Here is a 25,562-nt window from a genome sequence, read left to right on the forward strand (position 1 = left end):
AAGATAATAATTATTGCAGTGAGTGAGTGGGTTGGGTGTAACGCCGCTTTAATAACAGTATTCCGGTTATATCGCGGTGTGTCAGCTTAATGTGGGAGGCAAGCCCGAAGTGATGCAGGTCTCAGATAATTATTGCAGGCCCAGGTGTCAGAACAAAACAATACAGAATGTAACAATTATTTTGTTTTGGCTTTACTGTTTTAGGCCGCACTGTGGCATGTAAATATTCGAGTCTGGGCCTGACAAACCAGTTCTTGATATGAGGTACATCCTGGCTCAATTAATGATGTAGAGGGTTGTGGGGGTAGCCTAGCAGTTAAGGCGTTCGCCTGTTATGCCAAAGGTTTCCCCACATGGGCACAATTGTCATTTCTGTTGTCCACTGGCATGGTGTTGCAGGCATATTCAATCAATCTCGCTCTCAACATTGTTGGGCCGAGGTTGTAGTACGGGCCTGAACATTTATAACATTTTTGACATCTTACTGTTCCCCCTTATAATGTCATGAAATTGTGAAATGTATACAGCAGTGGAATCTTTACTGTTCAAAATTGATACTGTCCGTATGTTTAGCACGAGTGGTGTTCTCCACTCAAATACACCAAGGTGCCCAAGATTAAGTAATACTTACATTCAGTGTTACTAAAGATCTGACAAAAAGTAACTTGATCAGGAAACTTCACAGATCAATTAAGATGTGGTACTTATTATGATTCAGAAATCGCATTTTTTTTACTTATATCTCATAATATAAACATCAAAAGTCATTGGAGACAAACACCGAACGTTCATCCGATCTCCATGCATAAAACAGTCCATGACGAGACACAATGATGGCACTCCCTGTGTGTTTTTAGATTATTTAGTTGCCTTGCTGGTAAATATATTATATATCTGAGTATGTATTCAGTACCAATGGGATGAGCGACGGGACTGGTGTAACGTAACACATCTAGCCGAAATCCAAACACGACCTCGAACACTTTCAGTATGTTGACGATCTTTTCAAAATCATTTAGTGTAAAGTAAAGTAAAGTAGAGAATAGCAGAGTGGAGTCACATATGTCATGACGCAGATAATACGACGTACCTCAGTAAGTCAGTCACAATGACAGTGCGTCATAATACATTTACATCAAGTACTACTACAAGACGTCAAAATGGCCGCCTTGATAACCCTGTCGGGAGAGATTTTGGAAGTTGTTAATTAACCTTTGGCGGTTGTGTTAATTAGACACTAAGGTAAATTCATAGATTGCTGTAGACTGTCACTGTCAGCCTAGACACGGTCCGCGTCAATACTTCGATACTGTAGATGTGCATTTCTTTGTTTTGTTCACTAATGTTCGGTCGTAGCGAGGATATTCGTAAACGATGATGCAGTCAATCTCTCTGACGTTGCTCAATGTAAAATGAAACGCTGAGTTTAAGATTAAAGGGTCTAAATGATCAGAAAGTACGCTTCTGTATGTATTCGTGCAAGGGAATTCCCAGGGGTCTCCCCAGGAATATGGAAGTAGTCTGTCAGTTTAAGAACACGGTCTCAAGGAAAAACGTATAAACGTTAAATTGTTTCGTTCAAACACTTATGAACGATAATTTTGTGGTCATGTGACCGACCTCTCAAATTGAAAAGCTGTAAACTTCAAATTAAAAAATTATGACGAATTGTACTAAAAAATGAAACAATGTGACACCCATGAACATTACACATTATGTATGCATCACTGATGGGATCCAGATCATGTAAGAACGTGTTTTTGAATATAAACCTGTTATGTCTATTCGGATAGAACTGTCTCATAATCAGCAAGCATTCTATGTTTATGTATTGCTTTCTCAAACCGAGAAATAAAATACCTGAATACATATTAGTGTCACAATTGTATGTACACAAGGTCAAGGTTTCTTTGGGGAGGTCCTCGTTGAAAATATATGTCATTCGATATCCTGTGTTGTGTGAATGCACTCTAATTCTGTGTAGTCAGCTTAATTTGTACTCTAGGATGCTTTGCTAAAATACCAAAATACCACTCTCAGATCATATGAACTACACGCGTCAGTACCGGGGTGTACGGGATGGTTGTAGATGAATGGACAATTACCGTGACAACTTACCATGCTATAAGCTCGAACTTACGTTTACTTTCAGATCATAAGTAAGTACCGGGGTGTATGGAATGTTAGCAGATGAATGGACAATTACCGTGACAACTTACGATGCTATAAGCTCGAACTTACGTTAACTCTTAGACCATATGAACTACACGTGTCAGTACCGGGGTGTACGGGATGTTAGCAGATGAATGGAGTGGAGGTCGAGATCGAAGGTCGAGAGGTGTACACGAACGTTCAATTCGTAAAATCCCGTACAGCACTGACAACATGGAATATATTTATCATGAGGTGTTCACAAGTACAGAGATTATTTTGTGAAATATGTTTGTGACAAGACCAGATCCGAATTACGACTGCCATTGGGTCAGTAAGGTAATTGAAGCTCTGTGCAGGGTCGATAATCACGACAAACAGATGACGTTATGATGATGACGCTGGCCGACTGACTTGTATGTCTGAATTTTCAAGCGGGTAACTGTCCAATCAGATAGTTGGATTTGACGATGAATGGGAATTTGGGATGACGGGAATTACGGATAGGATCTTATGAATCGATACATGCTTGAGCCTTGCCTCTGAATACAGGTATAGGGCCATAAACAGGGCATATGTGTACTTCATTGATGAGTTGAGGGAAAAAATGACTCGTCCTGACTTCATGGAACTTTACGTAATGGTAAAGGTAGTCCTCGAGTGAATATGTTAAGCGCATACTCACAGTGTCATGGTATTTGTATGACCACTGATGTTTTCTACATACATGTTCTAAATGGTATTTATTGTGAATAATTTAAGGACATGTGTTAATTCATGTCTTCCAGCCTGTCGGTGTCGCTCGATTGCATCCTCTAAAACAAGTATCAGCATAAAGGTCAATGATGCATGATAAACATGTTGTTCACGACATAAATGTCATCCACTCTAATCAGAGTGTACCACAGTGGTAAAAGCCTTCACCAGAGACGCTGAAGACCCGGGTTCGATTTCGCAGATGGGTACATTGTGCGTAGCCCATTTCTGGTGTGCCCCGTCGTGATATTGCGGGAATATTGCTAAAAGCATCGTCAAACCGTACACACTCACGTTGGAGACATACAAGTTCTGTCACATGCTTGTACAAAGTAAATATATATTTTATTAGTCATGTATACATGATAACATACGTGTAAGGGATGCCAACAGCATAAGCTCAATGCACGATCAAAAAAGGACATATTGCAAAACTATCACAAATCTCAGCCCGAAGTTCTTTACAAATGATATACTGCACACTGAGGACTGGATTTCATAACTCTATCACTATACAGTGTATACGAGCGTTGGGATTCAAACCACCGACGCCTGTCTACATGACAAAAGGGGAAGGTCTAACCAAATATAACGATGACATCTTTGAGATGGCTGTAAACCTCGCTTAAGAAACGCTGTGCACTGAACACGTACAATCATCTTCCCATGTAACAGATTTCCATGCACCCCCTCCCAAACCCACCCCCACCCCACCCTACCACCCCCAAATAACATGTAGATAACAATTTTTTCATAACCGCTCTGCCTATAATACATGAGCAGTCCTTAGATAATGTTTAAATTTTAATATTGTTTTGAAAACGTGTCCGTTTTTCATGCCCACTCCAGCGGCTGGAAGATTAGTCAACCTCGAATTTACTATCATGCCTGATAGATTGCACTCAGCAGCGCTGGGTAGAGTGGGTATCATATTTCATGTTGAATGTACATTGATGAATTTTGACAGAATAAAAACATGCAGAAATAATACATATGACAGAATTAATTGGTACTTTGGATGTTGTATGTTGGATTTCTTTCGTAATATGTGTATATGTATAATCAGGAGCGTGTAAGTTGTGAGTTCAGTGTCATCTAAATGTAGTAATGGCTATATACGACTACGGATATACACCACAATGCTGGTAGCCACAACGATCCTTCATTAAGTCCAACTCCGCTCACGGGGCACTTCTCCTCCTCTTCCCCCTCCTCCCCCGTGTACTCCCAGTTCCCACACCGGGGGAAGTGTTTGGGGGGTCGGGGCATCTGATTCAGCTCCCCCACCTGCACGATGAGACCCATCCCGATTGACACGTGGAAGTCGATGTGGCAGTGCAGCAGCCAGAACCCTGAATAACAGAAATAAAGAATAACATATCCAAATGTATCCAAGCCCTCCACATTATCATCGTGCATCATCTACCGAAACATGTTGAGCATGTACCCGAAATATAGACATTTAATCTGATTACTGTGCATGAAATATTATGATGTTCGTGGACCACCTACATAGGTTATCTCAAGTATAGTGATGTTCGTGAACCACCTACATGGGTTATCTGCAGTTATTCTGGTGCTCATTGACCACTTATTCGGGTCATCTGCAATTGTTTCTGATACCCGTACACCACCTATCGGGATTATCTGTAATTAATCTGATGCACATGGACAACCTATCCGAATTACTTCCAATCAATCTGATGCACATGAACAACCTATCCGAAATATTTCTGATTAGTCTGATGCACATGGACAACCTATCCGAATTTCTTCCGATTAATCTGATGCACATGGACAATCCATCCGAATTATTCCCTATTAATCGGATGCACATGGACAACCTATTCGAATTACTTCCGATTAATCTTATGCACATGGACAACCTATCCGAATTATTCCCGATTAATCTGATGCACATGGACAACCTATCCGAATTATTTCCGATTATTCTGATGCTCGTGGACCACCTACCCGGGTTATCTGCATGAAACCAGATGCTCCTGGACCACCTACCTGGGTTATCAGCATGAAACCTGATGATTGTATACCCTCCATCCGGAACCGTTACAGTGTCTTTAGCTATCGGTGTTTCCAGGTTCCTTTCAATCAGACCATCTGCATCCATCTGTTTGATCTCCTCTAAAGAGGTTGACTCGTTGACCTGGTTAATAGGATCTCTGATTATCAGGGGATCATCACCGTGACATAGTGTAGAAATAGGACCTTGTAATTTGCTTTTCGGTGTATGATCAATTCATACCAAACATTCACTCCAAACATACTAGACATATAAGGATCATTTGAACCATTTCATTTTTCATAGGTTCGTAAGTCACATTAACGTCACCATTTATTGAATAAAAGAAGGAACTTTGGAAATGTTTGTTTGTTGTTTAACAATTGTAATTCTAACAATCGTGCTGTACCAGACAATCATGTTATTGATAACCACGCCATCGAGTACGATGACACGCAATCAACCAATTTGAGTCACCGAGCCTGACCACTCAATCCATTATGTGGGAGGCCCGTGAAGATTCGGGGTAGAATAGGTCTTCAGCAACCTATGCTTGTCATAACAGTGTGAGTGAGTTGGGTTTAACGTCGCTTTTAACAGTATTCCAGTTATATCACGGCGTGTCAGCTTAATGTGGAAGGAAAGCCCGACGAGATGGAGGTCTCAGACGTTTACCAAACACGGGTATGGTGCTGACGTGCCGTAACATGCGACTATGCTTGTCGTAAGAGGCGACTAATGTGATCAGGGGGTCAGGCTCGCTGACTTGGTGCGGCGTTAAACAACAAACGACTAACACTATGTGGGAACTATTCAATCCGGAATCCCAACACGATGTTTTTCGGAAGCGAGATTAATCCCAAATAAATTTCTTACTTATTTATAGAGATTACAACAAGAGTGTCAGTCAGATGACGTTTATATGACCTAACGAGCGAAAGTAGTGGCACATTAATACATAGCACAACGGTCATGAATAGCGAGTAAGTATGGTCTTACGCCGTGCCCATGTCGGGAATCGATCTCGGGTCTTTGGCGTGACAAGCGAACGCTTTACCCACTAGGCTACCCGACCAACCCCTAAGGAATGAGGGTGGTGACGTTTTAGCTAATTGTTCGTAATGTCTAAGTTTAGTGTTTCCAGAGTTGAAACAAACTTGTTGACAGGATTTTATTGTTTAAATGCATAACTTTAGATAGTCACGATATGGCTTCAATACTGCCGATGTGACAATAAATCTTAACTAACTCACTCACTCACTACAAACGATGTAATATAATTATACTGTCAGTGACAGTTTCGTGCTATGGCTCACCCTGTCCATAGCGACCACCCGGAAGTGATGGCCATGTAGATGAATGGGGTGGTTGGCGTTGAAGGCGACGCCCTCATCAATGAGCACCATCTCCACGGTGTCGTCCAGGTCCACCTTGATGATGTGGATACACTCACAGTACTCCTGGCTGCAGTTCCTGGTGTTGTGGGAGCCACAGAACATGTCCTACAGCAGAAGGTATCTGGACTAAAACGTTCCATTGTCTGCATGACCTTGTGTTTTAATAATGATCCAGTTCATTTCCAGCATAGAGTCTTTGAGATGGCAAGAACAGACATGTCCTACGGGAAGAGGTATGTGGGATAAAGCGTTCCTTTTATATTTGGGATTTCGTCTTTGGTCGATTTATTCTAAGGGGTACTTTGTAGTTTTCGTGCCAAAGAAACAGTACCAATGAAAAGGTAATATGTTCCCGAAAATGGTGAAAAAATGGTTTTGGGTGTTCCAGAAAAACCCAGGACGTGTTTGGTTCTTCTGACAAAATAATGTTTTGAGGGTCTCCAAACATTTTGGCACCTCCTTGTCTTGAAGTGCTGTCTGAAAAAAAATATTTTGTCTCAAATACAAAACCGCACGAACCCAAAAAATAGTAAACAGTTGGTGTATCACACAGAAGAAATCATGCCATTCAGGCTTCATCAAGCTGGATGAGGAGATAAACTGCCGGGCAAAAGATGGTGGCTAAAAATGAAGAAATTGTAAATCGATGGTGATCTATGTGATACGGTACCACAGTTGTGCTTTTGACCTCATGTTTGCCGTGTTTCGGCGACTGCCGTCAGCCTAGTAACGTTTTGATGACGTTTTTACTTTTTTAGGTCAAATCCAAATTTCAAGTGTATACTTTCTTTTGCCCTGGAGTTAAGTTAATGTTTGTTTGAACTCACCTTGGGTATGTCAGCAAACTGGGACAGTGGCGGGGATGGCGGTTGACTATTGCTGATATGATTCATCTGTGGTAAATAAAGCCTTTTATCCATGTTAACGGCAGCCAAGGGATAGAAATCTTCATGATGGAACACATAGTTGTCTATTGTGTAGAAGTCCATGGCAATGTAAAACTTCTTATCCGGCACTTGTTTCATGTGGAGGGGGTCTGCTAGGGTTGTGTTCAGCCAGGACACGGGGGTCAGGTCAGGGGTGCCTTTTTCGTTCCAGGGGTTCAACAGCTAAAACATGGATGAGTCAATACAATTACATCTTGAAACCGTATAGTTCACAATGAACCTTAAATTATCGGTTACATTAGTGAGCGTGAATATGGTTTTACGCCACAATTAGCAATATTCCAGCAATATCATGACGGGGGAAACTAGACATGGGCTTCACGATTGGTATCCATATCGAACCCGGGACTGCGTCGTGACGCTTTAACCACTAGACTACCCTACCCTTGACAAGGACAGTGGGAGAGAGTGGTGAGTCAATGTTGTTTACCGCCGCAGTCAGCAGTATTCCAGCTATTTCACGTCACCGTGTAAGTGGTCGAAGATGGACCAAGGAAACCAGTGGATGATCTACAGCAACAGAATGTGATGAGAAGCAACAGAGCTACCCGATTCAATTTAGACTCCTCTTCAGCTAATAGGTAAAGAGGTAATAGAGACCTATTATAACTCAGTTCAATTCAGGGTGGGGAAGAGGAAGCAGCGACGAGTCAAGGTTTCGGATCTGCTTCACAGTCTATAGGAAACATTTCAGGCATGTACACAAATATTGAAGAGATATATACACATGCTCATAATTATAGTCACCCGTTTACTAACAGGCATTACATCTAAGGGTTACAATAATTATCAGCATGGGTATTCTCGAGAAACGGATTGAGCCCTCCAAGAAAATGCAGCTATTTGTGGACGTCTCTGGTGGCCCAGTCGTCTAAGGCGCCGCGATTCGCTGTGCACAGTTGCGTCCCTTAGGCATGCCAGAAACCTATGATTGTGGGTTCGAATCTCTTTTCGCCCGATTTTGTTTCTAGGTTTGTCAGAACCATACCTGTGCTCGTGGGTTTCACCGAAGTGGTAAACGTCTGACACCTGCATCACTTCGAGCTTTCCTTTCACATTAGGCTGACACGCCGTGATATAACTAGAATACTGTTAAAAGCGGCGTTAAACCCAACTCACTCACCAGTATACTTTGCAGTCATGTATATGACCTCTGTCATGATTACCTTGCCTTGTCTACGCCCACTCTCATAGTCTGAAGGTCCACTCGGTTCTGTCTCTGTGGCGTTCTCATACCTCAAGATGGCCAACTGTTTCGCTGACATAACAGCGCAGTCTGCCATACCTCGACTTCGAATCCAGTAGTTGTCAACAGCCTTGTCAGCGTCCAGTATGAAGTCGTACCTACCAACACAGACAATACATTCGATACAAAGTGTGTTAAGGGTAAACCATAAACTATTCTGGTTTGGGCGTTGGAGACAGGCTACTTTTTTCGGTCAAAGCTTCGTGAGAATACATACAATTTCTTTTCCGGAAAAGAGAAGCATAATACAGTGAACAAGTACATTTCTTTTAATTAAAACCAGAAGCACACTTATTATTTGCATTATTTTCTGCAACAGACGTCCGGTCACTAACATCCCTGAATTACATTAAAGCACCTAATGTGCAGGTTCGATTGGCAAGTATGGAATGGTTGCTCATACAATTGACAAAAAGAGATATCATATAGGTGTAACATGTCTTTTGAATGTCTAAGAAGGGATACTTAGGTGTTTTGACAAAGTTGCAGAACCCATTTCAGAATTAGGTAGCAATTGATTTCCAATTATTATTATATTTAACAGATTAAAATAGAAAATGCAGCAAAGAGGGTTTGGGTGATCCTGGCACAGTCAGGCTGGTTAGGCTCATCATCAGCTCAGGCCTTTCCCCCTCCACACGCAGCCCAGACACCGAATGGGACTTCTCCCAGGAAGCGCTGCCTATTCAACCCACCGGGAACTTTGCGGAGAATGTGAAGACTCCCCAACAATGCAGCCTTTATTATTAAATATGTCACCAGATACTTCTGCTTTCAAAACCACAACCATGGTACCTCTCTCCCGCGAAGATGTTGAATGAGCTGACAACGACAGGGTGGTGGGGCACTCCATCCGTGGCAATCATGATGATGTCGTGGTGGTCAACGGAGACCTGGATGGGGCAGTTCAGGATGCCGTTGCTGATGACGCGGAAGCGGTACTTCTGGTTCTTCCTGACATTGAACACAGAATACGGGGTGTAGATGGTCTCGTTGGTGTCTGAAGTCACGAACTCACGGAACGCTCCCCTACCTGGAAACAAAGTTATGAGAGTAAACGTCTACATATCTGTGTGAATTCAGTTTTTTTATTAACAATTTAATTTAAATTTATGGAAAAGGAAACTTACAACGGTCAAATTATATGGCACAAATGAAAGACAACAAGCATCTCAATATATCATTCGTCACCACTCGTCTCTTTCCGTAACCTGCAAGAAGACTCGTCCCCCTATCGATTAATGTTATGTGCGAAAATACGACAAACCAATCAGAATGCGGGTATGATTTAAAGTTCTTCGTCAAAGAATCCCTCAGAAATAATGCCTTGCATTTAAAAATATACCTAAGACACAGTTAAACGTGTTCAATCACACTGTATAATTCCGCATATCCAGATGAGCTTTAAATTGCATCTGAAATGTATATAATATATGGGGAAATATATGTGAACCACTACGCAACGAGTTGACAATTGATTAAGGTATGCCCGTTTGCGCTAAGACGGAACCAGGTGGCAGAAATAGCCATGAGAGGGGTACGAGTCGCTATTCGACTTGTCCCGGAATTACACGAGTTGGTCACGAATGCTCATTATATAAGAATACCACGCGATAATCGCAAAAAAACAATGAAGAACGAAGTGTGGTTTATTTATCGATAAAACATTGTGCTATCATGGCGTCATTTCTGGAGATTCGAACATGCGCTCGCAACTTGATGACGTCGTATATCGGACGGCCTTATTTTTGAGAGGGGGGTGCCTTGTGAGTTGTTCCCCATAAATGTAGCTGGGTAACGCGATGGCGGACCGGTCGCATCCAAAAGCTGGCGAGGTTTTGGAGAAAAGGTACAGGTAACCGACGCAAGGATTGTGAAAGTATGTGGGAAATACCCACATGTGCATTATATGGACTTGTCCGACATACGTAGCTGGGGTCGGATTATATTGAGGGAGTCATCATTATTTGAATACTGGAAATGTTTTTAAAGCTTGATTTTTTTGGTCATTCTTATAGAGTCTGTACTTAATGTTGATAAAGCATATGAAAATAACGACTCGTGGTCGTTGTTTATTGTACAATAAAAGACTGCAGGGAGTACTAACCACTCGGGGCTGCGCCCCTCATTGTTTATTCTCCCTGCAGTGCGTTATTGCACGATAAACAACTCTCACTCGTCGTTTATTTCTTAATTAATGTGCCTATATACTGCCCTCCATAAATCATACTCAGTAAGCTACTGTATGGTCTGGGGGGCACGGGTGACCCAGTGGCCCTGTGGTCGAAGGCCCTGCGCTGGTTTGAGTACCGGAAATCGATTGTCGTTGGTTCGAACCCAAGATTCGCCTTTGGTTCTTTTCGATGTCTAATTGTTGGGAATCTCCACGAAATGTATTGCTATAAAATGACAACACTTTTTTCAGCGAGTAAGGACATGGGTGGTTGAGTGTTTTGAACCCTCATTAATGGTTGCGTCCCTTAGTCACGACACGATACGATAATGACGGGCTTGGTCAGTGGTCTGTCAGCACCTCTCCCTGATCGCGTGTTTCAGCACGGGTAGACGCCTACCATCTGCATACTTTTCCTCCCACACCAAGTTGACGTGCCATGATATTACTGTAATAACTGTGGAAAGCGTCACTAAACCAAACAGTAATGATTGATTGAAGATATAACGCTACCGTTGATGAGCATAGATGCGGGTTTGTTGTCGTATCCTGCGTGATGGTGGCCGGCAAACCTGTTGATGGTCAGTTCAACAAGCCAGTCGTGTACTATCATGGTGTGTTCAGGAAGGTCATGGTCATACAGGTGTGAGGATGGGTCACGTGACGGAGGTTCCCGGATGATCAGCGCCCCGAACAGACCGTCGGAGCGGTGGACGCCAGCATGACCGTGCCAGAAGTGAGTGCCTCGGTTACCGGCCTTGAACCTGCAGGATCACACAAGATGAACAGTTACGGTTATGGAATAGCCTTTACTGTTGTAATCACTGGGTGAATGGTTAGTAACTTTTCTACTGTAATAATAATAACAATAACAAAAACATTAACAACAACAAAAAAAGAAGAACAAAAATATATCAAAAAAATATAAAATAAATAAATAAATGAATGAATGAATGAATGAATGAATGAATGAATGAATGAATGAATGAATAAATAGAATGAATGAATGAATGAATGAATGAATGAATGAATGAATGAATGAATGAATAAATAAAACTAGTTATGCGCTATGATCCATCCGTTCAAGCATGCTCAAAGGGCTATAATGTACCTATGTATGATAATGACACTTACAGGAAAAATGGAGAATGAGAAATATGGACACAATCTGACATAACTTGGTGATACATACAAAATGTAACCCCAAACACATTTCACTTTTATTCCTTGTCTTTTCCTGTCAGTATGTATCGATTTAACAATAGCATCGTGGTGCTATATTGATATTCACGAATGCTATTACAAAACTGATCGACAATTACCTGGACATCTAAGTGCAGAGTATCTGTTCATCAAAACTGACAAGTGTGCATGCTTTACTGTGTGAATATTGGCGCTATACAAGTGAATATTTTATCATTATTAATAATAAAAGTATAGTTAACTAGACAACACGGTATCTGGTGCATTACGTTACAACGCACCTGCCCTGGAACTTGGAGTAAGCTCTACTGTAAGACAGGGTAGGATCCAGCAAGTCTCTTGACCAGAACATATATATTATGTACTACGCAACAACGCAGTGGAACTTGGAGTAAGCTGACACTCTACTATAAGACAGGGGTGGATCCAGCAAGTCTCTTGACTAGAACATGCATATTGTGTACTACGCAACAATGCACCTGTACTGGAACTTGGAGTAAGCTGACACTCTACTATAAGACAGGGGTGGATCCAGCAAGTCTCTTGACTAGAACATGCATATTGTGTACTACGCAACAACGCACCAGCAGGTCTCTTGACTAGAACATATATATTGTGCACTACGCAACAACGCACCTGTACTGGAACTTGGAGTGAGCTGTTATTGGGCACTGGGTTACCATGCTGACGCCATCATGATGTTGATAACCTTTCTGGAAGACTCCGTGCCAGTGGATGGTGGCCCCCTCAGAACCTTCCATCTTGTTGTGCACGTTGACAACGACCATGTCGTTCTGACAAACCTTGGGATAAGAGAAACAGTTGGCGTGAACATAACCAACAGAGGTCAACGTTGAAAAACCCTACATAGTTCAATATTACCGTTACTATAGCCTGGTTATCATTTGCTGAGTGTCCTCCTTCATCTTATTGTTTTTATGTTATCTTTCAGCACATGTTTTATGTTCCTTATATTTAATATACACTGTACGGAATCCCTTTTTCATATAATACTGTTTTTGAAATAGTCGATGTTTAGGCCTTTATGTCCCTCAATGGAGCATGACCAGAAACAGCGTATGAATACGGTATTTAAGTGAACCGTCCTTCTTACCATAAAGTTCCAAATCATTGCAACAATGGCATCGGGAAAGCCATTATAAAGACTTCATACGAAGTGTAGTCAATAGTTTATTGAGAAAGCAGGCACTGAATCGACGAATGGAGATTAAAAATAGTTCCTGCTTGGTGACCTATTTGCATATTTTCGGATCGTGATGCATGTTTATTGGATTGGATTATCGCAGCAATAACACGATCCATTACATGGTGAACCATAACATAGGTTGTTATTATACCGTGCAGATTCACGTGAATATAACCAAACTGAGTAGACGACCTACATATTGTGAGATGTGACACCGCGTATGCAGTTACTGAAAGGGGAGTAACTCTTGACGAGGCTGAATGGTTTCAGTTTTGGTAACCAATTAGTGGCACGTTGAACAAAGACAAGTGCATAGTTTAATACCGGGATTATTTTGTATGACATTTTTACCAATACGAAAGGAAGACAACCAAGTGTGCTATGTCTCCTCCAGCAGCACCACAGGAAGACAGATATGGGACATTGGATTTATTCTGCTCTGTATCCGCACAGGAAGACAGGCATGGGACAGTGGAGGTGTATTCTACCTCCGTTTCATTACGAAATGAATGAGTTGGGTTTAATGCCACTTCGAACAGTCTTTCAGTTATATTGCGGTGGGTCATCTTACTGTATGTAGAGCCTCAAGTGGTGCAGATCATAGACGGAGACCAGGTGCTGGAGACCGAACCTCCGAATAGTACATGATATGAAGTTACTCGACTAAGTGACACAACTCTCAGTTAACGCCTTACATCATACCCTCGCTCCCCACGCTGGAAACAGCATCTGTCACGTGTATGACAGATCTCGCGAGATTTCCGAAGTTTAGACACCAGTCTGACTCGCCAGACACGTATGTCAGCAGTAAACCCAAATACAAATACAGCAATCTGAAGGACACACACAATGATTTATGATACCACGACGTCCTTACATGTATCACAAGCGACTGCTTTATATGTGACTGAGAAAGTGTAAATGTCACTCAAAATGATGCCCTTTCATCTGAATTTCGTGACCTCACTCTGTGTTAAGCTATCGGAGAAATTGCTAGATGCGGGCGCCGTTTCCTGTATATACTCTGTGTGCGTGTGCGTGTGTGTGTGTGTGCGTGCGTGCGTCCACAGTACTCCAATAATATCTCACCAGGCACCAACAATGGGCTTCACACATTGTGGAGAATCAAACCCGGAATTGCGGCATGATCAGCGATAATGAGACGTATATGACAAAAAAAAAGGGGAAAAGTAAAAAAATCACAACAACAAAAAAATTCATAGTAAGAATCAGCTTTCAGTAGCGCCTATTTGACCAACATGTTGCGACAACAGCCTGTTGTTTCATGTTCCCAATAAGTGTCTGGGTGGTTGCCTAGGAAAGATTGTTCCACTCTTCAGTAACGACATTGCCGAGTTCCTGTAGATCTAGAGTTTCCGGAAGGTTCCCTAGCTAGTTCCACGTGTGTTCGCTAGGGTTGAGATCTGGTGATCGGGCTGGCCACTCCATGCAGACAATGGTCTCCTGCTCTAGATAGGCATCAACGACCCTGGCACGATGAGGATGAAGTGCACCATTGCATATGGTTTCGTTCACATCCAGAATGTTATCCCTGTAGCGCACACCTGTCAACGTGCCCCGCTGTAGATCATGGAGATCGGCTCTTCCAGCTCTACTGTTCCCACACCAAATCATGATTACGCCTCCTCCATAGCGGTCATGTTCGGCTTCGTTGAAATTTTGAAATGTTTCTCCTTGTCTACGCCACACTCGGGCACGACAAACTTTGAAGTCTCGATAGTATCTCGATTCATAAGGGAAAACGCACTGGATCCCAGTCCCTGTCATTGTTAGGAAAGGGTTTTGTCGCTTTATTTATTTGGAAGCATGTCAACGTGGCCCTATGACTTGAGACCGCCTCCGTGGCCTAGTGGTAGAGCGTCCGCCCGGAGAGCGGAAGGTCCGGGGTTCGATCCCCGACCGCGTCATACCAAAAGACGTTAGAAGATGGTACTTGTTGTTACCCTGTCTGGCGCTCGGCATTAAGTGCCTAAAACAAGGACTGGTCGGCTCGGAGTGAGTATACTGTGTCTGAGTGGGGTATTCATGTTAAACTGCGGCATGGTATCTCAGTGGGCTAGCACTATAAATCGGCATCAGTCCGGACTAGTACAAGCAGCCACACAAACCCACACATGTACATGCAGGTCGCTATATAAGTGCTATAATCTTGGACGCGACGTTAAACCCCATTTCACCTCACCTCACCCTATCCTTAATCCAGCCAAGGAGGGTTTTCTTTATATTCTATATTTTCTCTATATTTGAGCAAGTGGAGTTAATACCACGTGGATTCTCAAAAACTCAAAGGATTTGCTTGACCATTTGCAATCACAGAAAAGAACCAAGTTCCATTCTGTCAAGACATTTGATTTTTCAACTTTGAACACCACTATCCCCCATGACAAACTAAGGGGAAACTTCATTCCTTGATCCATGGGGCTTTTGTTACAAAACGTTGTGAACACACATACAGTTATGTATCTATATTCAGAGGTTCAGGACAGTTTGTGAAAAATGAAAGCAAATGCTATCTGAAGTTTACTAAGAAAACAATATGTAAAATGCTGGACTTCCTCATTGATAACGTAATACTTTTTTCGGTAGGACATTTAGTCAAGAAGTAGGGCACCAATTGTGCTCCCCTTCTTGCGGATCTGTTTCTTTATGCATATGAATCGGAATTTCTGTTCGGATTGGCAAAGTCAAAACAAGGTAATTTTGCCAAGACGTTTATATTCAGGTATATCAAATATGCCATTCCCTTCCACCGATTTACCCACCTGAACAAGTAAAAAAGAAGACGAGTGAGACCGCCTCATCTGTTTCATAATTAGATCTATGCATGAAGATTCAGAGTGACAAAACACTCTCCACAAGACTGTATGACAAAAGAGATGACTTCAACGTTCCAATAGTCAACTTTCCCTTCCTATCGAGCAATATTCCAGCAGCTGTTTGCTGTTTACATTTAACAACGTTTGAGATACAAACACGCATACTCTTTCTACCACAATTTCAAAGAGAGTCAGACGACTCTTGTACAGAAGTTGTTTCATCAAGATTACAACATTCAAGGCCTCAGGTAGGCTTTTAAGCTTGATATTTTTCTAAAAGAAATACAATTCAGCAAGCAAAAATGAAGCAATAACTGACAGAAATCCCTCCTCCCCTATCCCATTATCAAATGTCGGTTCCTCATATCCTACTTGTAAGGCAGGTCCTGGTAGCATCCTGTTCGTCGTGATGATCCCCCTTCCCACGCCGTCAGCAGCAACGCAGTGGGGTCTGTAGCAGTCGGTGATGTTGTATGGGCAGTCGTAGCAGGCTTTGGTTAAGACGTAGTAGTACTCTACTGTAAAGTTGTACACGCAGGTCATAGGGGGCGCTCCATCCCCACACTCGCGCATACAGGGGTGGCTGCCATAATCTGAAATATACGCTTCCATGATTACTATGTACTGACGTGTTCAGACAAGAAGTAGGTATCCCCCATGAGCATCAGGTATCCTCCTCTTCTTGCTGATCTGTTTCTTTATGCACCTGAATCACAATTTCTGCTCAGATTGGCAAATTCAAAGCCAGTGAATATAGCAAAGGAATTTAAATTAAACTTGAGGTATATCGATGATTTGATATCGTTCAATAATGATCAAATAGACAAATCCCTTCTATTGATTTACAAACCTGAACTAGACGTCAAAGAGACCAGTGATACCACCCCATCTGTTTAGGTTTAAATGTACGCATAAAGATTCAGAGTGATAAGGCATTAGCCACATTTGTTATGACTTCAAGAGCTCCAGTCTTATGTCTTCACTTATAATCTCTTACTGAACAATCGAGAATGCTCTTTGAGCAAAACTTCAGAGTCCTACTCTTGCTTATATTTACTCAGGCATTGGTGAAGCTTTCAAAAAGTTTTGTGTTTGAAATGTGAAGGTCATTTCAAAATTTGGTACCTGAAAATTATGCCCGATGCAATTCCATATTTGGACTTGTACCATATATGTATTGCTTCAGGTGAGCACTTGTGACTTGCCTTTACGTGTGTTTGTGACGAGTACCATCGGTGGGGCAGGATAGGCACACCTTTACTGGATACCCTTGTTTAACTATTATGTGACACGTATAAATATATAGTCGTATCTGTTTGAAGTAGATTTTTTGTGTGAATACACAATGGCAAATGTAATATTTGCTATCACACTTTCTTACTAAAGTACAAACTCAAGTGGGGGCACCTGATGCCCAGTCGTCTAATGCGCCGCGATTCGCTGTGCAGAGTTGCGTCCCTTGGGCACGCCAGAATCCTATAATTGTGGGTTCCATTCCCGGTTCGCCCCGATTATGTTTCTAGGTTTGTCAGCACCATATTCACCGAAGTGGAAAACGTCTGAGACCTGCATCACTTCGGGCTTTCCTCCCACATTACGCTGACATGCCGTGATATAACTTGAATACTGTTAATAGCGGCGTTAAACCCAACTCACTCACTACAAACTTTAGTAGTTTTGGGGTTGAGTCCCGTCCGGGATTCGAACCCATACTCTCAGAGTGAGGCACCTAATCGTCAGCATACAAAACCAGGGATCAAACTCACTCTGCCACTGTTTTGTTGAAGCCTGTGTGATTGAGTGCTGGCTGGGTTTGCACAGTTTGTAGATGGACTACATGTGGCTAATATATATACTGTTTGTTGGTGGCTTGAAAACATGAATTGTATGCGGACAGTGTGCAGATGTATGGTTTTCACGGATAGTATTCAGGCAGTTTATAAATATACTGAATACAAGGATATTAGAAAGACAGTTTGTAGATGGATTGTTATATACATGTATAGACTGTATTCAGACAGTGTGCAGATGGATTGTATACACAGATTTCATAAAGGGAGTTTTAAATGGAAGTTGGGTATTATGTGAGTATAATCTATCTACAGACGTCATAAATGCAATCCATATATAGTTCATCTTCAAGTACACAAGTGAGGCGAGGTGAGGTGAGGTGAGGTGAGGTGAGGTGAGGTGAGGTGAAATTGGGTTTAACGTCTATTATTGCATACGTGTATATACGTGTGTGTGTGTGTGTCTGGCTGCTTGTACTAGTCCGGACTGATGCCGATTTATAGTGCTAGCTCAGTGAGATACCATGCCGCAGTTTAAGTGAATACCCCTCTCGGACACAGTATACTCCGAGCCGGCCAGTCCTTTAGCCCCTTAATTGGTTTTAGCCCCTTAATGCCGAGCGCCAGACAGGGTAACAACAAGTACCATATTTTAACGTCTTTTGGTATGACGCGACGGGGATAGAACCCTGGACCTTCCGCTCTCCGGGCAGACGCTCTACCACTAGACCGCGGAGGCGGTCACTAGTAAACATGCATACAATCCACCTACAAACTGTCTGAATACTATCCGTGTATACAACCAATCTGCAAACTGTCTGAATACTATCCGTGTATACAATCTGCCAACTGTCTGAATACTATCCGTGTATACAACCAATCTGCAAACTGTCTGAATACTATCCGTGTATACAATCCACCTACAAACTGTCTGCCTAGTATACATGTATACAATCCCTCTGCAAACTGTCAGATTACTATCCACTTACACAAACCCAAATACAAACTGTCTGCATGCAATCCGTGTACAGACTGTCTAAATATCACATTTGTATACAATAGATTTATAAACTGCCTGAATTCTATCCGTGTCTACAATCCACCTGCACATTGTCTGAATACTATCCATGTATGCAATCCACCTCTAAACTGTCTAAATATACATACATAGTCCATCTGCAAAGTGAATACTGTTCATATATAACGTCCATCAACAAACAGTCTGAATGCAATCCATTAAAACAATCCATCTACAAACTGTCTGAATACTATCCACACATAATCTATCTACAAATTTTCTGAAACTGTTTAAATACTATCTATGCATACAATCAATCTGCATAATGTGTGAAAACTATCCATGAATGCAATTCATGTGCATACTGTCTGAACACTATCCATATGTACAATACCCGTGAAGATCCGGGGTAGAATAGGTCTTCAGCAACCCATGATTGCCGTAAATGTCGACTATGCTTGTCGTTAAAGGCGACTAACGGGATCGGGTGGTCAGGCTCGCTGACTTAGTTGCATGTCATCGATCTCAATTGCGTGGACCGATGCTCATGATATTAATCACTGGATTGTCTGGTCCAGACTCGATTATTTACAGACCGCCTTCATATAGCTGAAATATTGCTGAGTGCGGCGTTAAACAACCAACCAGCCAACAAACTGTACTAAACTGAATACTATCCATATATGCAATCCATCTACAAACGAATATTGTCGATGTATTCATGCTAGCGTATAATATTTACTGTTATTGGACCTCCTCCAGGTTAATATTCATATTTATGTTGCCTATTGAAACTTAAAACGCCCTCCAAAACATTTATATATTTACTGTTCCCGAACAAATATAATGTGGACTTTACATTGGTACTATTTTGAGCAAAAGCAAAAGTGTAGTTGAGTATTAATATGCGACGTGGCGAGGGGGTACATGAGGGGGTAGATACGCGGGGCATGTGACACATATTTACACAATGGTTCATTATTATTCAGCTCCCGTCCCGCATGTGGAGGACTGGAAGGTTCTTGAGGCTATATTACAAATACAACAAAGGCTATGTTACAAATACAACACAACCCGCTGTTTACCCCCGTCGCCCCAACTCTGCTGTTTGTGAATACTCCGAGAGTATGTTTTATAACAACTGTGTTATTGGATTATAAAACAAAAGCACCTTACCGTATATAATTGCATTAACGTCTTTCTTCGTTTATCGTTAACACATGCGTATATTATCTTAACGTTTTACATTTCTTCTTAAAAACAGTGTGGAATTATCTTTTAAATATTTGGCATCAAGAACATGTCGTCACCTCAAGCACATTTCATCCCCATCGTCATCATCACGTGAGCACTTGTCCACTTTGGGTCATTATTGTTTTATATCGTCAGTCAAGTTGGCGAGACACCAAATGAACACATTCTGCCATCCTCGATTGTACAGGGTATTATATCTCCATTCTATTGTGATAAATACCCTGGACCCCCTCTTTGGTGTCATAGCTTCTTTTTAAGATAGATTCGAATGGAACGGTATTAAAAAATACCCGTCAAATCAATCTACTTATCCAAATGGAGGAAATCTTTAGAAATGCAAGAAAGTACGAGATTGAATGTGTGATGGTCAAAGGTATTTAAAAAAGAAAGGAACTGTTATACCCGGCATTGTCGAATATTAGACATGGGTGACTGCGTTCGTAAGTCAGGCTAGAATCCAAGGGTCGTAAGTCCAAGTCACAGATTCATCCTTATTAGATTTGTTTAATCTGTCAGCCCCACACTCGTTCTTGTGAGTTTCCCTGAAGTGGTAAATATTTAAGACCTACATCTACACCCACGGAAACGCCGAATAATGGGCGTTGAACCAAACAAGTACAATCAATTTGTAATCAGATGTTCCAAGAACGCTGATACTTTTAAATCAATAAATTGGGGATAAAGACATGACGGCTTTAATAAAGAAGGATTTAAATAGGGGTTTATCTTTACTGCCTTGTAGCGTCAACAGATGAAGGCATAAAGGCACCTGTTCAAACCAGTTGATACCAATTCCTTTATAGCAACTAACAACTTCATATTTTATCATCTTTTCGATTTCGCATTAAGAAAAGGCACTTAGTGTTTCAACCGTCCCGCCCTAATATGTCATATAGTGGCTGGGATTGGTTTCATGCTGAAACAAGATGCAGTTGACATTCTGAAGCAATGTAGGATATCGAACTCGATGGTAATACTCCTTTAAACAATATTCCGGACACAACGAATGAACTGATTGTATTCATTGTACTGATTGCAGCAATAGGCTAGCTAATACCCTTGTTGCTCTAGACACGAGGGGGCACGGGTGGCCTAGTCGTCTAAGGCGACGCGACTCGCTGTACAGATCGATTTGCGTACCCTGGGCACGCCAGAAACCTATGATTGTGGGTTCGAATCCCGGTTCGCCCCGATTATGTTTCTAGGTTTGTCAGTACCATACCCGTATCGCGGCGTGTCAGCTTAATGTGGGAGGAAAGCCCGAAGTGATGCAGGTCCGAAGTGGTAAACGTCTGAGACCTACATCACTTCGGGCTTTCCTCTCACATTAAGCTGACACGCCGCGATATAACTGGAATACTTTTAAAAGCGGCGTAAACCCCAATTCACTCACTCACTATAATTTTGCAATATTTTTAAAAGAAAGAAATGTGATGGCATATCCATCTAATCTGTCTCATCTATTCCACCCTATTGATAGGCATATTTAGTTCTCGTAAACTATTAACATCATCATCCAGTATTGGTGTCCACGTACTCAATTGCTATACAATGCGTTGATGTCACTCGAGGTCGTGCTCGGCCATGTTTTCCTTCTTCATGTGTGTACTTACACACTAGGTGTAAATGTGTGTGTGAGGAGAATATTACGCTGGCATTAGCAATTCTGGGGAACCTCTGACATTGGCCACACCACCTTACAAATGGACAAACTTTGTTGCTTAACTTAACTAGTGTCCTACACAGTGCAACATACTTCGTGTAATATGCGGAATCAATAAGAGTGAGTAAGTTGGGTTTAACGCCGCTTTTACAGTATTACAGTAACAGTAAACTACGGTTATAACGAACACGCTTATGACAAACTAACGGATGTAACGAACTAACTTTTAAGTCCCGACTGTATGCTGTAGTTATGCTGTATATATGCTTATAACGAATTACGGTTATAACGAACTAAAATTAGTAGTCCCTTTGAGTTCGTTATAACCGTAGTTTACTGTATATCGATGCGTGCAAGCTCAATTTGGGAGGAAAGCCCGAAGTGATGCAAGTTTACCACTTCGGTGATAACCCACGAGCACGGGTATGGTGCTGACAAACCTAGAAACATAATCGGGGCGAACCGGGATTCGAACCCACAATCATAGGTTTCTGGCGTGCCCAAGGGACGCAACTCTGCACAGCGAATAGCGGCGCCTTAGACGACTGGGCCACCCGTGCCCCCGGAATCAATATGGAAAAGGCCTTTTTGTGGATTACTAAATATTTTACCTTTGATTATGATTTTTTAAAATTAGGTATGAATATTGTATTATCCGACATACGTCCTCTCCCGGTGCGTTCATACGCCGTATTTATATAATGTATGATATAGCAATACTCCAACCATATACTTGAGAAGGGGACACCAGCAAGGGGTTTTACAGATTGTACCTTGGAATCGAACGTTGGTCTTTGGCGACGATCCAACGCTCTAACCATAGGTTTCTTCACCAACCAACAGTCGTGAGATATACCGAATTCTAAACGAGGCTTGAACATTCCTTTGACATTAAGAGTTTGATTGATACATGACTATCAATATATCAGACATTAGTTCTCTACAGGTGGGCTTTAAGAAGTTCCCATTCAACTTAAGTTTCAAGGTCACGTCACCCAGCTGGTCATGTGTCCTACCTTGTAGCTATAACTGACACAACCAGCTTGGCTATGTTTGAAATACCGCTCTCACTATTTGCATTAATATGTTCAGCATGTCAAGCAAATGCACCTTTCCTCAATCAGACTACATGACACATACATAAATGGCATTGCTGCAGACAGTTTTGTGAAGACTGCCTGCACGTCATGATATTCAAATAAGTTCAAGGTAAATGCAGTAACAGAGAGCAACTCGGTGCATTGCAAAAAAACACAATGACACCATTTAAAGTATTATAAGAAGACATGTATACATAAACGTAGGCCAAATAACGTGCTGGGCTATCTATTTGTGGAAAAAATGGTTTCTTTATTATTCATACAGACACATCTTTTAATAATACATCGCCCACCACAAGCCGCCTATTCACTCGTTTGGGACAAATGTTAAGAGAGCATGAAAGAGAAGCCACACCAAATGAATTAAGGTGGGTATTGCGATAGTTTCAACAAAATGTTTCCTCCATAAATTGCATGAGTGAGTGAGTATGGATTTACGCCGCTTTTAGCAATATTTCAGCAATATCACGGCGAGGGACACCAGAAATGGGCTTCACATATTGTACTCATGTCGGGAATCGAACCAGGTCTTCGGCGGGACGCTTTACCCCTACCCACTTTGCACCCATGTGCCCCCCCCCCCCCCCCCCCCACCCCCCCCCCCCACACACACACACACACACACACACACACACACACACACACACACACACACACACACACACACACACACACACACACACACACACACGCGACACATTCGCTGGTAAAATCAGTCGCTAAAGACTCACCTGATAGTTCGTATTCTCCTAAAGTGACACAAATTCCAGCAAATACCACAAACAATATACCAATCATGTTGGCAATAACACCAAGGGGGATGCGATTGTTCAGAGGAGTTTCAGAGGTACCCGTCCCGTGCTTGCTACATGTAAGTGAATACTGTCAACACTAGTCCGCCCGATATACAGCCGTCCTTGCTTGATAGCAGTCCTCTCAATATGCGCAGGTAGTCTCACTCAACACTCATCTGCGCATCCTCTTTCATGTGTGATAAACAGACATTACACAAAAGATTATATCCATGAATAAGTACAATTGTCAATGTGAGGTTAATATGTTTTTGTCAATAATACATCGGCACAAAATCTACAGCTGACTTGAAACACAACAGACATGTAACAACACTACAAAAGACTTGTAACAACACTATAACATACTTCACACTACACAACATACATGTAACACTTCAACAGACCTGTAACAACACTACGATATACATGTAACAACACTACAGCAGACTTGCAACAACCCTTCAACAGACATGTAACAACACTACAACATGCCCGTAACAACACTACAACATGCATGTAACAACAATACAACATGCATGTAACAACACTAAAACATACATGTAACAACACTACAACATGCCTGTAACAACACTACAACATACATGTAACAACACTACAACATGCCTGTAACAACACTACAATACGCATGTAACAACACTACAACATGCATGTAACAACACTACAATACGCATGTAACAACACTACAACATACATGTAACAACACTACAACATGCCTGTAACAACACTACAACATACATGTAACAACACTACAATACGCATGTAACAACACTACAACATACATGTAACAACACTACAATACGCATGTAACAACACTACAACATACATGTAACAACACTACAACATGCATGTAACAACACTACAACATGCATGTAACAACACTACAACAGACATGTAACAACACTACAACATGCATGTAACAACACTACAATATGCCTGTAACAACACTACAACATGCATGTAACAACACTACAATATGCATGTAACAACACTACAACATGCATGTAACAACACTACAACATGCATGTAACAACACTACAACAGACATGTAACAACACTACAACATACATGTAACAACACTACAACATGCATGTAACAACACTACAACATGCATGTAACAATACTACAACATGCATGTAACAACACTACAACATGCATGTAACAACACTACAACAGACATGTAACAACACTACAACATGCATGTAACAACACTACAACATGCATGTAACAACACTACAACATGCATGTAACAACACTACAACATACATGTAACAACACTAAAATATGCATGTAACAACACTACAACATGCATGTAACAACACTACAATATGCCTGGAACAACACTACAACATGCATGTAACAACACTACAACATACATGTAACAACACTACAGTATGCCTGTAACAACACTACAACATACATGTAACAACACTACAGTATGCCTGCAACAACACTAAAACATGCATGTAACAACACTACAACATGCATGTAACAACACTACAACATACATGTAACAACACTACAACATGTATGTAACAACACTACAACATGTATGTAACAACACTACAACATGCATGTAACAACACTACAACATGCATGTAACAACACTACAACATGCATGTAACAACACTACAATATGCATGTAACAACACTACAACATGCATGTAACAATACTACAACATGCATGTAACAACACTACAACATGCATGTAACAACACTACAATATGCCTGTAACAACACTACAATATGCCTGTAACAACACTACAACATACATGTAACAACACTACAACATGCATGTAACAACACTACAACATGCATGTAACAACACTACAATATGCCTGTAACAACACTACAACATGCATGTAACAACACTACAACATGCATGTAACAATACTACAACATGCATGTAACAACACTACAACATGCATGTAACAACACTACAATATGCATGTAACAACGCTACAACATGCCTGTAACAACACTACAAC

At 41.5% G+C, this 25,562-nt stretch overlaps 1 protein-coding gene across 1 annotated transcript; it reads right to left on the reverse strand.

The window, feature by feature from the left end:
- Positions 1 to 3,641: 3,641 nt before the first annotated feature.
- LOC139447665 (uncharacterized) lies at positions 3,642 to 23,637 on the reverse strand. Its single transcript, XM_071229093.1, has 10 exons — positions 23,494 to 23,637; positions 16,310 to 16,530; positions 12,530 to 12,696; positions 11,204 to 11,454; positions 9,313 to 9,550; positions 8,438 to 8,615; positions 7,152 to 7,433; positions 6,244 to 6,429; positions 4,924 to 5,071; positions 3,642 to 4,259 (listed from the first exon to the last, which is right to left on the reverse strand). The coding sequence occupies exons 1-10, from the start codon at positions 23,558 to 23,560 to the stop codon at positions 4,003 to 4,005; spliced, it is 1,995 nt and encodes a 664-aa protein (XP_071085194.1). The 5' UTR covers positions 23,561 to 23,637; the 3' UTR covers positions 3,642 to 4,002.
- Positions 23,638 to 25,562: the final 1,925 nt, after the last annotated feature.

The sequence above is a fragment of the Haliotis cracherodii genome, unplaced genomic scaffold (genome assembly GCF_022045235.1).
Source record: "Haliotis cracherodii isolate W230 unplaced genomic scaffold, xgHalCrac1.p SCAF_7, whole genome shotgun sequence".
Lineage (NCBI taxonomy): Eukaryota > Metazoa > Mollusca > Gastropoda > Lepetellida > Haliotidae > Haliotis > Haliotis cracherodii.